Source organism: Sorex araneus, chromosome 1, assembly GCF_027595985.1.
Source record: "Sorex araneus isolate mSorAra2 chromosome 1, mSorAra2.pri, whole genome shotgun sequence".
Taxonomy (NCBI): Eukaryota; Metazoa; Chordata; class Mammalia; order Eulipotyphla; family Soricidae; genus Sorex; species Sorex araneus.
Genome location: NC_073302.1, coordinates 49,206,392 through 49,224,881, shown reverse-complemented (window position 1 = coordinate 49,224,881; position 18,490 = coordinate 49,206,392). Strand labels below are relative to the sequence as shown.

General features: G+C 38.2%; 1 protein-coding gene across 20 annotated transcripts in view; it reads right to left on the bottom strand.

Annotated features, from left to right (window-relative positions):
• Positions 1–18,490, bottom strand: part of ELAVL2 (ELAV like RNA binding protein 2) — a 176,546-nt gene that overhangs the window by 29,662 nt on the left and 128,394 nt on the right. For all 20 annotated transcript variants that reach the window (XM_055137408.1, XM_055137380.1, XM_055137384.1 and 17 more), the window contains one exon: positions 16,835–16,938. In XM_055137408.1, the coding sequence (XP_054993383.1) occupies positions 16,835–16,938 (104 nt within the window). The remainder of the gene's footprint in view (positions 1–16,834; positions 16,939–18,490) is intronic.

The following is an 18,490-nucleotide window of genomic DNA, read 5'->3' as shown; positions in this document are numbered from 1 at the left end:
TTCCAGGAATTTAAAGAGAGGCAGTAAGAAGGGGATAGATAACCCCTTTATCTTTGTTGCAAGACAAGTGTTCTGCTTCAGATGTTCAGAAGTACCTCGCTTTACACACACCTTGAGAACCTATTCTTACGGCATTTAATTACACTGTCGGGAGCATGGAATGATCTGGCACTGTGCCCTTTCCCTCAGTCTAGCTGATTGATAGCATCAATAACATTCACTGGCTGTAATTAAACCATCAAATAGTATCCTTTGCCACTTGGTAGATCAATGTTCTTTAATACTCAAAGAACAAAGTACAAAGGTGAGATGGTGTTTTTAGCCTTCACCTTCACAGTTCATTTGACTTTGTAAGCCAGAATAGTCTGCAGACAATGCATTATTTCACAGTTCCCCCAAGACACTGGTTAATAAAGAACATCGTAATGCGCAAACTCATGCAAGTTGGTGATGATTACTTATTAATCCGTTTTTGCAAATTTGGGCAGGATGGAAACCTTCCAAATACTCTGGTTTGGATTATGCACACAGCCTTGTGTCTAAATTTAATGTATGGGTACCAAAACAATTTAGTGTATGGAACTGTGCAGTGCCAGAGATTGGACCGGGATGGACCACATTCAAGGCAAATGCCTAAATTCCTGTAACACCTTACAACCCCAGCATATCCTATTTTAAAAACTAAGCAAGCTATATGGAAGAGTTCTTAAAATAAGATGCAAATTTCCTAATTAAACAAGTTCTAAAACATCCTGATACTGGGAAGTAAGGTGTGGTTTAGAACTTATAAGTGAGATAATTTTTTATTGCATTGTAAGAGCAACTTTAAAAGTTTAAAACAACAACCATCTTAAATCACATAAGACCCATTTTCAGTAGTGTGAAATACCCATTTAAAATTAAGGGGCCCTCTACACTGCTGGTGGGAATGCCGGCTAGTTCAGCCCTTTTGGAAAACAGTATGGACGACTCTCAAAAAACTTGAGGTTGAGCTCCCATTTGACCCAGCAATACCACTGCTGGGAATATATCCCAGAAAAGCCAAAAAGTATAGTCGAAGTGACATATGCACTTATATGTTCACCGCAGCACTGTTTACAATAGCCAGAATCTGGAAAAAACCCGAGTGCCCTAGAACAGATGACTGGTTGAAGAAACTCTGGTACATATATACAATGGAATACTATGCAGCTGTTAGAAAAAATGAGGTCATGACGTTTGCATATAAGTGGATCTACATGGAAAGTATCATGCTAAGTGAAATGAGTCAGAAAGAGAGAGACAGACATAGAAAGATTGCACTCATCTGTGGAATATAGAATAATAGACTATAAGACGAACACCCAAGAATAGTAGAAATAAGTACCAGGAGGTTGTCACCATGGCTTGGAGGCTGTTCTCTCACTCTGGGCAACTCAGAGAAGGGAACAGCAAGTAAAATGTGGTTGTTGGTCATGCGGGGGAAAGATGATGCGGGCCAAATATAGACTAGAGACTGAACGCAATGGCCACTCAACACCTTTATTGCAAACCACAACACCTAACCAGAGAGAGAGAACAAAAGGGAATTCCCTGCCATAGTGGCAGGGTGGGGTGGGGGGAGACGGGACTGGGAAGGGGGGGTGGGATGTTGGGTTTACTGGTGGTGGAGAATGGGCACTGGTGAAGGGATAGGTTATCAAACTCTGTAAGGGAGAAACATGAGCACAAAAATGTATAAATCTGTAACTGTACCCTCACGTTGACTCACTAATTAAAAATAAACTATAAAAAAAAAAATAAAAAAAAAATAAATAAATAAAAAAAAAATAAAAATAAAAATAAAAAAAAAATAAAAAAAAAAATAAATAAAATTAAGGGGCCCAAGAAAAATCTAATCAAAAATACTATTCTCAGAAACTCATGTATCTATAATGCTAAAAGCATGTAATAATATTCAAATGTTCTGAAATAAGTAACGTATACAGAAAGTTCAGTATAATAATTATTAAATTGAAATTTAAATTATTAGAATTCAGAATACTAGGTTTTAAACAAAAATATGATGTTTCTTGAGCATAGAAAGAAAATGTATCTATTGGCCACAAGCATTCCAGATAGCTGAGGAAATAACCCACAAGTGAAAATATTGTTTGCATGCAGCTTTGTTTTTGAAACAAGCACCACAGACCTACTTGAATGCAAATCAGTAAAGGCCAATGAACAATTGCTCGGCTACGGTCAAATAACCACCTATTAAAAATCACTTGTGGTAGTCCTGAGACTAAAATTCCTTGATTATCTATGAATAACCAGTTTCAACAAGATTCAACAAGATTATCCATGAATAACCAGATTCAACAAGATTTGAATGATTTTGATAAATTTAATAATAGTCTTGAAATCTCATATGTAATGGGGTCTTTTAATAGGTAGTCCTCAAACTACAAGACTGTGTTTACACAAGTGATTGCAAGGCCTCCTAGAGGAAGGGAGAATCTTGAATGACCTTGGTGCAGTAGGAGCTGAGCTCAGGTGCCATTGCGTGTGTGCGTGCTTCCTTTCTGTTTGATCAATTGAGAAGAGAATCAATAGGTTCTCAGTGGGTATTTTTGGGTTTTCTGAAAAGTGGGTATTAGACACATACACATAACGTTTGGGAACCTCTACTATAAAATATAATGAGTCTCTTGGAGAACATACAAAAATGTGAGATGTCAATCTCTCCTCTCTCCCATTTATCAGTGTTTTCATTTTGGTTTGGGGGCCATGCCCAGAGGTACTCAGGGGGCCATCAGAGTGCTGGGGATCTAAGCCGGGTCAGCTGAGTGCAAGGATAGTGTTTTGCCTGCTGTACTCTCTCCAGCCCCCACCATTCATCTTACTTATGTTTCTAAATAAGATGAATTCCTAGGTAGCAACAAAGAAAAATTTGAAAGCAAAACAAAGTCCATAAAATTCATTTCAAAGGGACTTCTAGGAGTGTTCTATTCAGATAAGGTCAGTATCAGTGAAGGTTGACATGCTTCGGTCTGTAAAATCAGAGCCTCTCTTAGTGAGACTAGTATCTTTGCTGAATTATGAACAGAGTTTTTGAGCTTAAAAAAAAAATCAAGATCTGGGGAAATAACTCAAAGGGCTAGAGACACACATAAGGTGTGCTCTGCAGAGGCGTGGGTTCCATCTCTGGCAGTTAATGGTCTCCCAGGAAATCTGGGAGAAACCCCTGAGTACTGAGTTGGGAATAGCCCCTGAACACTTTGGGGTGTGACCCAAAAAATAAGTGGGTGAATGACAAAGTAATAAAATTTCTTCCCCCGCCCCACTTTTTTTCCTTTTGGGGGGCCTAATGATGCTCAGGGATTACTACTAGCTTTATACTGAGGAATTATTCCTGGCAGTGCTCAGGGACCCATATAGGATGCCAGGAATTGGGATCAAAATGGGTTGGCTGCATACAAGACCAAGGCCCTACCCACTATCCCATCATTCTAACCCAGAAATAAGCAAATTTCTAAGCATTAAAACAAACAAACAAAAAACACCACTTGCAGATAACAAAGCTTGTCCTGAATGATCTGTTTCTAGAGCTATGCTAGTATTCTGGTTTTCTTTGCCCTTTCTGCCTAACAGAGGTCCCGGGGTCCTTGTTAAGAATTATTTAGCAGGAAGGATTAAGCTTCTCTTTCCTATGGGAAGAAGTAACCTTATACTAATTGCAAAAAAAAGGGGGGGTTATTAACATGATTTTCTTGTTGGCTACATCAGGATGTGCTCAGGGTTTAGTCTCAGTGGGCTCAGGGGACCATTTGAGGTACCCAGGATTAAACCTGGATCAGCCACAAGTGTCTAATGCACTACCTCTCTGACCCTGATTTATTAATCCCCATCCCTCCCTGAAAGTCCACTACTCCATAACAAGGTAACTGCATTAGGGGGGTGGGTGGGGAGGTGACATAGCCTTCCAGGCAAGTGCTCAGGAGACTCGGGGACCCTCCTGATCATTCTCTGCCAACTGTGCCAGGAGGGCCAGAAGCAGTGCTACTTGGAAAGTACTGGCGAATATACGGGATATTGACAGTGCTTAGGAGACCCTGAGGAACTGGTGACTAAATCATGTCTGCTACATGGCTAACATGTACCTTTGGACTATTTCTCTGGCCCTTAATTTTTTTTTCTAATATCCAACAAAACTAATTTTTAAAAATCTGAGCACCATGACTTCTATTCTTAAAGTGAAAGCAACTTTTGGGGGGCCGGAGCGATAGCACAGCGGGTAGGGCGTTTGCCTTGCACGCGGCCGACCCGGGTTCGATCCCCGGCATCCCATATGCTCCCCCAAGCACTGCCAGGAGTAATTCCTGAGTGCAGAACCAGGAGTAACCCCTGAGCATCGCTGGGTGTGACCCAAAAAGCAAAAAAAAAAAAAAAAAAAAAAGCAACTTTTGGAACTCCACAACTGAGACTCTTAAAAAAAACTATCACAGAATATAGGAAAATTAAACATTCTTGATCTTTGCTTTCTCTAAGTAACAAACTAGCTAAAGTGGTATCTACCTTAGAAATTAAGCATAAAAATTTCAAAAATATCTATTATCCACTATCATCTTCACCACTTTATAAATTAGAAAACTAGAGTAAGAGAGCAGGAAATGAACAAAATAAAAGGAATATAACTTAAAATCCTACTACGACCTTCTGCTGAGTGCTTGACCCCAGGGGTTTAAGGGAGAAAAAGGAGGAGACTTCCCATAGCTAGGGTAGTTGTTGTTGTTGTTGTTGTTGTGGCAGTGGGTGGTTCTCCCAAGCGATAAGCAAGAGTCCCTGGAGCCCCAATCAGTCAAGGGGTTCAATGCAAGGACCAGACGATGCAATTATGAATAGACCCTATGGTACTGCAAGTACACCACTGTACTCTCCGGCCCCTCCCATAGAATTTTAAAAATAAGCCCTCTCTACACTTTCCCATATGCAGGATTTTCAAGAAACTTCCTGAAGCAAAACCTACACAAATAGTTCTGATAGGGTGCTTGGGAGAGTATTAATGAATTATTAAGATGAAGTAAATATTAGAGATGGAAATAAAAAGCAAATATACTGCATATGCTTTGAGAGTTCCCATGACACCTTTTTTGGTCTTGGACCTCAGGGCTTATTCCTGGCTCTGTGCACAGAGATCACTCTTGACAGTCCTTAGGGGACCCCACGTGCTGCTGGAGATCAAACTAGGGATGGACACATGCAAGGGTAGCACCTTACCCTTGTACTCTCTCCTTGGTTAAGAGTTTATAAAAATTTAAAGGATAGAGAGCACGGGGATTTAGGCACTTGCCTTGCATGCAGCCAACTCAAATTTGATTCCCAGCACCCCATATGGACCCCTGAGCACTGTCAGGAGTGATCTCTCAGCACAGAGCCATGAGTACATCCTGCACACTGGCAGTGTGGTCCCAACATCCCCCCAATAAATAAATAAAGAAGAAACAAACACATTTCTGCACTTTCTAACACATATCTAGGCTTACAAGAATCAACCAACCAGAAACACCTTCACAAAATGAGTGGTTTCCTATAAGACAAAGATGAATTAAGTTAATTAATAACCCTCTTAATGTCCAATTAACCATAGATACACCTAAATCACTGTTACTTCACCTTTTCATTAAATATGACCTCTGAAAAAATGAATTTTCTTTTCAAAACTGAGGTATGGTTGTTTTCCATAGAAGGATTCCACTAACTGGCCCCTAACAAAGATCAGATTCCAAGCAAAGCCTCTAAATATAACCAAGAGGAGATGGGGGGAGGGAAACCAAATTAAAATTAACAGTATAGCCAATATAAGGTTACATTTCTAATTCCAATGGCACTATCAGTGGTGTAGTTTTTGAACAGGTCCTTTACCCTGAGGCTCACTTCTTCATTCATCAAAAGTAATATTTGCTTCTCAGACCTTACTGTCCAGAAAAATAAAAAGCAGGAAAATCCTATGAAAACACTGTAAACAGCAGATACGACATGAAATTAAGAACCTCTTCAGAAGTAATATGCACACCCACCTTGCCTCTCAAATTAGCTTAATGCAACATACTGGAACCAAATGATGTGGCACTACTTTCTTCCTAAAGAACCCAAGCCCTACTCTATTCCCAAATGCTTCCTAAACAGTGTGCCATAACCATACAAAAGATCTTGAATAAATTTACGATTTTCAATCGATGAATGTTGGCTTTTTATGTCTTTTCACGTATTAGCAGCCGCAAACAAGTTTCTTGGGAGAAAGAGGTCATGAGCAAAAAATTTAACAAGCCCTGCTCTAGTTTACCCTTAAATTACCAAGATTAAGAATTCTAAGCAAATAATGACTATAATCTTGAAGTCATTATTTTGGTTTATGAAACAGACATGAGAAGTACAAGTGCGGTGGTGAGATGCTCAGTTCGAGGTCTCTTCTTATTCAGATAAATTACAATGTATTTCATCTGACTGTTAATTTACAACCTACGCATGTCTGAAAACATGATTCTGCTATTTTTATTATCTCCTATGCCAAGATACAATCTATTTGTTTTAATCTTTTCCTTAACCTCATTACCATTACAAACTAATTTTATACTTAATATTTTAAACCTGCAAAAGGTTTTTCTCTAATCAAGTTATTATAAGGGCTCAGGATGAATGATTCGAGGTTCTGGTTAATAGTAAATTAACCATTGCAAAGAAAAACTTCTAGCAAAAAACAAACAAAAACTGCAACCATTTCCTAAATACATACAAGTGCTATTTTCATGGTCTTCCTTCCAGTTTTCACACAAGTATACTCCCAACAAAGGAGTTATTTTTCTAACACCAATCCAGTTGCTTATGAGACTTAGGATTCTGGTTGCAGAAATCAAACACAGTGGCTCATACTGATCTCTCTTCATATAACATAAACGCCTGCCTGGCCACAAACCCCTTCCCATGCAGCATGCTTGGATGAGATAATGGTGCATAAATTAACCTCCTAAGGAAGTTGGGTTGAGTCAACTGACGTCTCCTGCTGCTACAACCGCTGCCACCATAACCACCATAGTTGTCCAGGGAGTAGGACCAATATGGCAGGAAGCCTGCTGGGTTGCTGTGACCCAACGCCTTTCTACCCTTCTCCAGCCCTTCTCTCTGTACTCCAGCAAATGTGGAAAATATCTAGAGAAAAGATGCTCACAGAATGCTAAGTTTTACAGAGTCAAAGTAACCTCTATCAAAATTCCAATAATATTCCTTAAGGATATAGAGGAAATGCTGCTAAAACGTGTATGAAACCATAAATTCCCCCCAAAGTCTAAACAATTCTAAGAAAAATAAGAGGCACTGCATTCTCAAACTATACTATAAAGCTATAGTTATCATAGGATAACTATAACCAGTAGGAAGCTGGAATAAATGAAAAAGAACAGAGAGCATAAAAGTACAATGTCAGGTAAAAGGACAGTTAATTAGTGGCAAAGGAGGTAAATGCATTATGTAAAAAAAAAAAAAAAAAGTGGGAAAACTGAATAGCCAATTTAAGAAAAATTTGGAACCATATCTCAGACCATACAGAAAAGTTAATTTAAAATGGATTAGATACTGGAGGAATTAAAGATACTGCAGAATCTCCCTCTGCAGAGCCTGGCAACTCCCTGTGGCATATTTGATATGCTAAACACAGTAACAATAATGGGTCTTATTCCCCTGACCCTGAAAGAGCCTCCAATACGGCACCATTTGTAAGGACGAGTAAGGAGAGGCTGCTAAAATCTCAGGGCTGGGACAAATGGAGATGTTACTAGTGCCTGCTTGAGCAAATCAATGAGCAACGGGAAGACAGTGATACAGTGACAGTGAATGTAGTTGTAATAACATGCAGTTTATTCAAGTTAATGTTTTTGTGTCCTTAGGAAAAATACTAAGGATTAAAATTGGGTTATAAAAAAGTTTTATTTTTAATTTTTGGGTTTTTTTATTTATAATTTTTGGAGACATCTCCAGATTATAATCCAGAGGCTGGATCTGTTTACATTCCCACCAAAAGTGAATGAGGGTTCCTTTTTCTTGCATCTCTGCAACACTATTTCTGGTCTTTTTTGATAAAGACCATTCTCACTGGTAGGAGCTGATATTTTAATTTTTTTGTGCTTTTTGGATCACATCTGGTGATGTACTTTTTAATATTTCAATTGGTCATCCATATGTTATCTTTGGAGGATTGTCTATCTCCCCTCCTTGATTTTGAAGGGTTTGTTTATTTTGTTGTTGAACTTTGTTAGTGCTTTATACATTTTTTTAAATATTAGCCCTTTATCGGGTATATGTAGCATGAGTCTTTCTCCTTAGGATGCCTTCTAATTTTAGCCCTAGTTTCTTTTTCTCTTCAAAACTTGTTCGTTTCATACACTCCTAATTATTTACTTCTTTGTTTCATACACTCCTAATTATTTATTTTTGTCTTTGCTCTCTGTGTCAGTGGAGTGGGATCACTGAAAACACCTCTGAAGTCTGTATCCTAGAAGATTTCACTTGTGTTTTATTATATTTGTCTAAAGATCCCAGGGAAGACATCCAGGCATGTGGGCAAGAGACTCTCTGCTCCAGCTTCCCTCCCCACCCCGAACAGAGATCCCGGCGGCCAAAGACCACTGGAACCTAGCTGCAGCCATGCTGGAGCCTCCTCTCTACATGTTCAGACAGGCCTCATGCATGAAGGTACCGGCAGAGGAACCCAGGTGTGTGTGATCCCATCAATGGCCAACATCCAGAGAGAGACTTAAAAGCAAGCTCTCAGAAGAGTGATGCAGTCTCTTGCCCGCACACCTGGCTGTCTTCTCCGGGGCCCCTTGGAGGGGATGGGCTCCAGCTTCCCTCCCCACCCCAAGCAGAGTTCCCAGCGACCGAAGACCACTGGAACCTAGCTGCAGCCATGCTGGAGCCTCCTCTCTACACACTCGGACAGGCCTCATGTATGAAGGTACTGGCAGAGGAACCCAGGTGTGTGTGATCCCATCAATGCCCAACATCCAGAGAGAGACTTAAAAGCAAGCTCTCAGAAGATATCTTTAGCCTACTTCTCCCTCTAGGAGAAACTGGCAATCTTCTGAGAGTTTCCTGCCCCCATGGGACAGCCTTGCAAGCTTCCCATAGTGTATTCATATGCAAAATCGAGTAACAAGCTGGATCTCATTCCCCTGACCCTGAAGAGCCCCCTGTGCAACATCTTTAGAAGGGCTAAGTCGAAACAGACTTCTAAGATCTCAGGGAAAGGACGAAATGAGATGTTACTGAGCCCGCCCGAGAAATCGGTGATTAACGGGATACTGTGACTGTGTGATTGTGTGTCTAAAGATCCCTGTATTTTTATCACTGTATCACTGTATCACTGTCATCCCATTGTTCATTGATTTACTTGAGTGGGCACCAATAACGTGTCCATTTGTCCTAGCCCTGAGATTAATGGTAGCACTGTAGCACTGTCATCCCATTGTTCATCAATTTGCTCGAGCGGGCACCAGTAACGTCTCCATTGTGAGACTTGTTATTGCTTTTGGCATATCGAATACGTCATGAGGAGTTTGCCAGGCTCTGCTGTGACAACTACAATACAATATATAACTTAAATTTTTTTTAATTTAATTTTTTAAAAGACTCATGCACTTTATTGTGTTCAAGATGGGGTGAGAGAATGCAGAAGTTAAGTAAACTGACTTCAATCCTGCCAACCTTGGTATGAATCCCTGGTACCACATAAGGTCCCCTGGGCATGCCACTGGTCACTTGTGAGCACAGAGTAAGAAGAGTCCCTGAGCACTACTAAATATGGCAGAAAACACCACCACCACCACACAAGAAAGGTTTGTCCAAAATTTAACAAAAGAACAACAAAAATAGCCTGCATACAAGCTAATTGAGAAAATTACTAACTTACTAATTGAGAAAAGTATCCTCGGGTTAGAAGGTATTATTCATTAATAAAAAATTAAAAGCAATAGAGAGTTAAAGGTTTATTAGATTTAATTGTTCTCTAACAAACTGAACACTTTATGAAACAGATATTACTACTTATAATTTACATTAACATTTTTATTATAAAACTCCAAATGTACTTAAGTGATAATTTAATTCTCTTAATGTAGGAAATTTGAAATTAATGTATATCTATAATTTTTAAGTAAAGATAAATTATATCGGTCTTTGGATGATTAAAGAATAAGTTCAATGTAGGGTGTCAGCTGCATTTAGAGACAGCTGAATAGGGTGGAGCTCATGCCTTGACTGAAGAGGCTTGAGTTTGATTCTGACAATCCATGATTGTCACATGAGCAACCACGGAAAAATCTACCTGAGAAGCCCATGAACACTAGAGGGTTCAGTCCACCTCCAAAATTAAAAAAAAAAAAAAAAAAAAAAAAAAAAAACAGAAAAAAGAAAGTTCAATTTTATCAAAATCAAACAGGAATATGGGGCTGGAGCAATAGTACAGCAGGTAGGGCTTTTGCCTTGCACGCGGCCGACCCGGGTTCGATTCCCAGCATCCCATATGGTCCCCTGAGCACCGCCAGGGGTAATTCCTGAGTGCAGAGCCAGGAGTAACCCCTGTGTATCGCCAGGTGTGACCCAAAAAGAAAAAAAAAAAAATTAGGAATATTTGGGGCATGCTGTTTTCCCCAGACAGATTATTTCCCTCTTAGAGTGGGGAAAACTTATCAGTAAAAATTTAAAGTTTTATAGTTTGAGATGATGATGCCTACATTTAAGATAAAACAAGCCTATCTTTATGAATAATGAAACTTCTACTATGATGCCAGGATCTATATGAGATGCCAGGCATCAAATCAGCCTGTAGATGTAATAATCACAGTAATGGTCACTGTAGATGTAATAATATTCTACTCATCATATTTGAAAGAGCAAAGTCTATGTGTATTTTAAAGATGAGTAAGATTTCAGGGGTCAGACAGACAGTACAGTGGGTAGGCTGCACGCCTTGCCTATTGCTGACCCTAGTTGCTGCTTCAATCCCCAGCACCCTCCCCTGAGGACAACCAGAAAAGACCCCTGAGAGATAGGAATATGCCCTCAGCACAACTAGTGGCCCCAAAAGCAAAACAAATTAAATCAATGTGTTCATTTTATGAATTTACATATAGTACCAGGCTGATAGCACAGTGGGTAGGGTGTGTGCCTTGCATGCAGCCGACCCAAGTTCGATTCCTCTGGCTCTCTCGAAGAGCCCAGTAAGCTACTACCGATAGTATCCCGCCCGAGAGTATCCCGCCCACACGGCAGAGCCTGGCAAGCTACCCATGGTGTATTCAATAGGCCAAAACAGTAACAAGTCTCACAATGGAGACGTTAATGATGCCTGCTCGAGCAAATCAATGAGCAACAGGATGACAGTAACACAGTAATACATATGGTACCATTAATCTAGACATAAAAAAATTCCATTAAAGAGAGTTTAGTATTAACTTACTGTGATGTGAATTATCTTAATATGTGATTATTTTGTTTCTCTGATGAATCTGTTGTTGTCAATATATTTCTGTCAGAAAAAAATCCAACAGAATAGGAAATTGTTCCCTATTTGCCAACAATGAAAACCCTCACCAACCAGTGTATACTTGACACTGTCGTGAGGTTTCTCTCCTCAAGATTCCGGAATCATACAAATACTACGTTTTAAATTCTCTAAGACCAGAGGTTCTTAAAAATCTTATAAAAGTTACATTTCATTTACCATCTCAATATTAGAAATAATGTCATCAGGTCTTCACAACTCTCACCTCTTTGATCCCTTCCCTGCCCCTACCTCTTTATATCTGGGGAATCATTAGCTGCTAGGACATCACCTTCGTCAGAGCAAAAGTGATTCTTAAAAGAATAACCACCTCAAGTCCATTAACTTATATGCGTTAGTACTTTTTTAAAAATCGAACATAAAGTTAATAGATTAAGTCTTTTTTTTCTAATTTATAATACTTCTAAAAAGTGTATACTGGACTACTCTTCATTTGAATGCTAAATCATCATTTGCCAGACTCAAAAAGCATGGTTAATCTTTTGATAAACAAAATTATCTGTAAGAGATAGGAACCTACAGGTAAGAGATTAAACGACTTAACATTGCACACCAAAATGTCTAATATTTAGAGAACCAATATACTCAAAAGGATCTATTTGGTGGTCACTAAGTACTATATTACTTTCACAAGTTAACTATGAAGACCTTTAGTTAAAACACAGATTCACAAGTTGCACATTTGAATACTAATCAAACAGATCTGAAATAGGTCCCAGAATCTTTACTTATTAATTTTTGTCCTATCTATTTTTGGTTAGAGTATCACTCATTGAGTTGCTAAGGGCTTACTCCCAGATTTGTGCTCAGAAATCACTCCTGATGGTGTTAAGGGCACCAGAGACCAAACCAGGGTCTGACACATGCAAATAAGTGCATTAGCCTCCTTATATCTCTTGTCCCAGAACATTTTTTTCTAACCCACTCTCCTACTGACTTCTATGCAAACAGTTTCTCAGAGTCTGAAAGACTTTGCTTCGTTTACTGCAAAAAAATGTTTGCATATATATGTTATACATATACAATAAAAAAATACTCTTTTACTGTATATATGTATAACTGTAATACTTTATTTCTGCCGTTTATTCAACAAACCATTCATCTACTGCACAAACCCTAATAAAGTACCAAGCCTCAGAAAAAAGTGCTAAATAAACTACCTTTCACAGCACTTAATTTATTGCTTCAATTTCTCAATAAATAGGAATTCCATTAAACCTATCCTAGGTAGCTTGAATAACATAACAGAAACCTGGTACATGTTTACAATATATTTATTCATTTACTGCAGTGTTCTAAAGTAGAACACATCATCGTGGCAAGAATTTTAACACAGGTATCAGACTTAAAGAGATTGACATCACAGCACTGTCTTTAATGGCTTGATCTTAGCTAAGCTATGTAACCACTAAAGTGTCAATTCTTTGGGAACTGAGGACAGTGATGAGGCCTAAATTACATATGTAGGATAACACTGGATTTGTCCATTTAGCCTTGCCGCAGGGAACTTAGTTTACGTTAAAGCAATGTCCTTTCTGTATGGACACAGGAAGACAGTTAATATTATGCTTTGTAACTTGGGAGCTGATTGACTCCAATAATATTTACTCCTGGGCATCTGCTTTCTCAACTTAGCTGCCCTTAGTTCCTAGCACCCCAAAAGCAGGGTTCCGATGAGGAACGAAATGGACTCAGGGCAAGCTGTGAGCTACCCTGGCATCAAAATGGGCCAGGCCAAAGCTCCACAATACTCAACTACAAGTTGAGAGCATGGTCATAGATAAATGCTGTCATGATCCAAAAGTAACGATGAGACTAGGACCCTGCTGGGGAGTTAGGAAGACTAACCTGGCCTGAGGACTGTGGTCTGGAGTATATAGTGAATGTCCTCAGGAAGAATCAAACTTTAAGTCTGATATATCTCTTACTGTCCTCATACAGAATGACATTGCTAGAAATATTTGAAGTAGATTTACTACAACTATTTAAGTGGATTAGTAGCAGAGGAAAGAATAAAGTGACACACCCTTGTTTGGATCCCACCTTTGAGCGGATCTCCTCGTAATCTGGAGTAATATCCTTAGATGAGATTTTGTTAATCTCCTGGAGGAGTGGTTTTACCCCTCTTTGTTGATTTATTAATGTTCAACCCAGCTTTGTGTCACGACCCTATGTGATTGCTATATAAACTAAGTCTGTGGGCAAAGTAGGGGAGAAGACACAGAAGAAGAGCACAGAAATGGACCCAGAAGCAAGGAGAAGACACAGAAGTAGAGCAGAAGAAAGGGGAAGACACAGAAGCGGAAAGAAGATACAGAAGTGGGGAAAAGACACAGAAGCAAGAGAGAACACACAGAAGCAGAGCACAAAAAGGGGAGGGAGGGGGGAGGGGGGAGGGAGGGAGGGAGAGAGAGAGAGAGAGAGAGCTCATCAACCCCTTCTACATGTGTTTTTTACATACATATACATCTGTAGTTCCTTGTGGTAAGGTATTCCTGAAACTCTTTTATGAACAGCTTTTTAAATGAAAGTGGCTTGATTACAAATAAGTTTTAAGGAAAGAATGTATGTTTCAAGAAGGGGAAAACCAACCCGAGGTGGAACAATGCAGAAAGCCAGTGCTTGAAGGAAAGGCTTTAGATGAGCTCTGAAAGATGGGCTGACCACTATTTGAGAAAGGGTACATCAAGAGGAGTGATCCATGAGAATATATGTATAATGCCTAAGACTAAACATTGGCTTGCAAGTTCAAGGCCAGTTTGACTACTATGGAGAACAATATTAATACTCACCAGTCCTAAATTAAGCCCAGCAATATACAGAAAGACAAGGAAGGTACAAGAAAATTCTGAGTGAGAATAAATGCAAGGGGAAATGTTGTTTTGAAAGATCAGTTCAACAGCCTCTATCACAGGTTGAATCACAGGATGGAATAAAGAAAAGGATTTATGGAATAATATCCCAGGGAGCAGAAAAATTTAAATGTAGCTTCCAAACGGCACTTGATGCCGTGAACTCTAAAATATCCCAGATCAAGATCTGTATATGAACATAAATATGTCTAATTGAAGTTAGTTAGCAAGCAAACATATGCAGGAAGGGCAGACAAAAGTGATACTATGTGATGTTTGGGTGTTGTTAAGGGAAATCTGGGGCAAGATAAGGGTACCAGTTGGTATCTGCTACCTTTACAGGCACAAAGAGAGAAAGAGAGGGAAAAGGAGTAATCTGCTGTTTACCTATTCCCCCTCCCCCCATTTCAGAAAATCAGCCTAGAATTAGCATATGCCACAGTATAAAAGCCACAAGGCATTACTATCCTTTCTTCCATGTATTCTGTTGACATATGGGCCCCAAAGAGAAGACCAAGCAATGGATAGTGAGGAAGCATTTGCCATCAACATGCCATAAACCCTACTTCTATGGTTTCCCCGGCATTTCTTGTGTACCTTACTGCAAAAGAAAGGACTTAAAAAAGAAAAAACTATTCAAAATAAAGAGCATAGTTATTTCTGGAATGAAAAAAAAAAACAGCACTTTCTGACTTCCTGGAACAAACCATCGTAACCATCCATTCCATTTTCTAAAATATAACTTGGGATATAAAAAAATAATAGACATTAGCAGCAGTCCGAGGAATCTTACATTGAGGACATCCCACAAAAATTTGTCGTGGGATCCAGAGAACACAAAATTTAAATGTCTTTTAAAGAACACTTGATTATTACTTAACAGCTTAATAGTGCTATTAACAGCCTGATAATAGTACTGTGACACTGAGACATGTACACAGAGAAGTATGGATTATTTGAAAAAGTCTATTGAAAAGCCAACGTCAAAGCAAACATGTCTTTGTGATCTTATCATGGAAGAACTTTTCCATATCTTATCATGGAAAAGTTAACATTTTCCCTTAAAATTTTCTTTTTTAACATTTTCTGATTCAGAGGTGAATCCTTCACAGGGCATTTTCTTGATCAGGAAACAAGTCTAATCTTATAACCAAGTACATTTGGGAATCACTGAGTACAGTTTCCTTTAGATGAGCCATAAGAATCATTTTTCCTATGGGCCAATAAAAATAAAGAATGAGATGTCAAAACTATCCAGGGCTAACAAATTACCTTATCTGACAATTCTAAGAGAAGTAAGTTTTAAGCACAAAGATGACACTGCATTACCAGACACTTGGAAAAATGAGCTGAAATCTTATAGACAAGTCTCTAAGCAAGATGGATGCAACAGCCAGCCTTGACTAACTTCCCCTCACCTCTTCAGGCTACTTTCTCAGCTGACTTCTTAAATCAAGGGTAGAAAAGTAGTTCCAACTTGAGTCGATTGATAGAGGTTGTCTGGAGCACTATTTTGAAAAATATTTGGGAACTCCATCTAGACTCAGTTAGAATGACAGCCATGATTGATTGGCAATGTTTGTACTGGGCAGGAGAGAAAATTGATGACACGTGTACTAAGAGTCTGCCAGAAGCAACATCTCTTTTATTTTCTAAGGAAAAGAAGCCTAGACAGCAAATTGGGTTAACTTCAGATACAGGGAAAATAAAAATAATTTTAAAATTTCACCAAAGTGAAAAAATATACACAAATTTAGTACTTGTCCTGAAAGTACATATAATAGTAAAAAAATAATAATTGTGGCTTGTACATTCTCGTCAATACTTCCAAGTAAACTGAATAACCTAGGCTAAGTCTGTCACTTGGTTTTGTATAATCCATTAGGCAATAATGAGTTTGTTACATTTTTCAAAACTGAGCCAAATATTAAACAGTTTTCTGCGACACACAAATATTATAAAATTCAAGTCTCAGTGTCCATAAATGAAGCTATGTTGGATTATAGTCACTCTTACTTGAGTGTCCAGGAGTGACAATGACTTTTTAAGAAACCAGGAGAGAGGAAAGAATATTGATAAAAATCCTACATCTTTATTATATGGCCCATTACAGAACAAATCTGCATAACTCTGTGTTAGAAATAATAGTCAAACGATTCCTCAATTTACTGGGCAAGTAATTCTACAAAGGAAGTAGTTTTAATTAGGCTGGCTTCATAAAGCATTTAAGGAATGTTGCTGATGTCCCTTTGTTAATACAGGAGTGTTATATAAAGTACTCACAAATTAAGCTTATGCCATCTTGAAAAGTGTCACTCTGAGCATGATATGCATAGAAAAATTCTAAGTAGATCATATTATTTTTAAATTCTGTTCAAGAAGATTTAAAAAAAATGTATGAACATACTTTTATTGTTTTGGTTTGAAGTCTCAATCCATTCAGAGTGTTGATAGCTTTCTCTGCGTCCTTAGGGTCAATGTAGTTCACAAAGCCATATCCCAAGCTCTGCCCTAATGAAAGGGAAGAGGAAAAAGGCAGAAATTAGTTCTACACTGCTGACAACAGATTCACTTTCACTTTGGCATATGGTCTTATTAACTCCAGCATATTTTCGATAATAACAAGAATCCTACATTTATTCTTCTACAAATCACATGTAATCTTTTTTTTATCTCCTGTTCATTACATTTGAAAGTGTAAACATCAGAACTCAGAAAGATATTAAGAAAAGAATACATATCCAAAGTATTCCATCATCTATGTCCTGCCTGAGCCAGAACACTCAGCAACAAGGCAGCATTCATCTTCAGAAACTGTGGGTGCAAGTCTCTGCCGAGCAGCTGAGTGGGTTTTATGACACGACTTTGTCAGCTTTTGTTTCCTTATCCACAAAATGGAAAGGCGTTAAGCATCAACCAAGAATCTGTCAGTGTTTTGTACGTTATACAGAGAAATTTACAGTATTTCCCAATACAATTGTTAAGATTCTTAAAACGAAGAATCATATTATGTATAGGTATATACATATATGTATATATGCAGGTATATGTATTTATGCATTTGCAGGAGAACCTTTTCAAACTGAACCTAATTTCAAAGTGGGTCCTGATAAAATAGGTAAGGAATACTGGCAAATATGAACACAAAACTTTATGGTAAAGATGTCTTTGTCAGTGTGGGGAATACAAGAAAAACAAATAGAATTCTGGAATAAGAACTGCTTCAAAATTAATCTTCTGTTGTTATTCCTTATCTGAGTCCTCTCATTTCTAGTTCAATGATGTCTTGGCTTGCAAAGAAAGGACGTATCAAGATGTTATAATCAATGGAATGTACAAATTAAGTAACCAGTCCTGAAGGTCTCAATTTTTAATTTCAGAGACAGCATTTCAGTTTTAAAAAGGTGAGAAACAATATAGACTAGGTGATAAATGGACACAAAAGAGTTACTCATAAAAATCAAATGAAACTAAAGTTTTCCTATCGTATTTTCTATTAAAGTCCAAATGCTTTTTCCTAAGTGATAGATTTTTAAATCTATTTCATGCAAAATGGAAGAATTTTTTGGATGGGACAGTATACCTTAGGTCAAAGTGATTATACATGAATTTTGTACATCTACTGTTTATCCTAAGGTTCTGATGTAGTCCCTTGTATCTATAAGTAACATACAATTTTTATAAGAAACAGCAGTGAGGTGACTAAATATTGTACCTTCTAACCATGTTAATGTTCTGGCTATATTTGGGAGCATATTTGGACTTATCAGTGCTAACATATGCTCTCATATTATATTTTTATTTCTTTCTACTCAAAAGGAGTAAGCAAAAGCAATCATTTTTTCTTACACCTATCAAAAAAGGTAATTTTATATCCTTATTATATAAAGCTGCATATGAAACCACTGCTTTTTTTTAACATTTAGCATTTTTCTAATTAAACATTTAGCATGTGTGTACTGCATATACATTGTGCCCTCTTACTGCGCAAATGAGTTACAGCTCTATGTTACAGAATAATATTAAAACTGGCTAGACATTCTGCTTGAGCAGAAAGCAATTT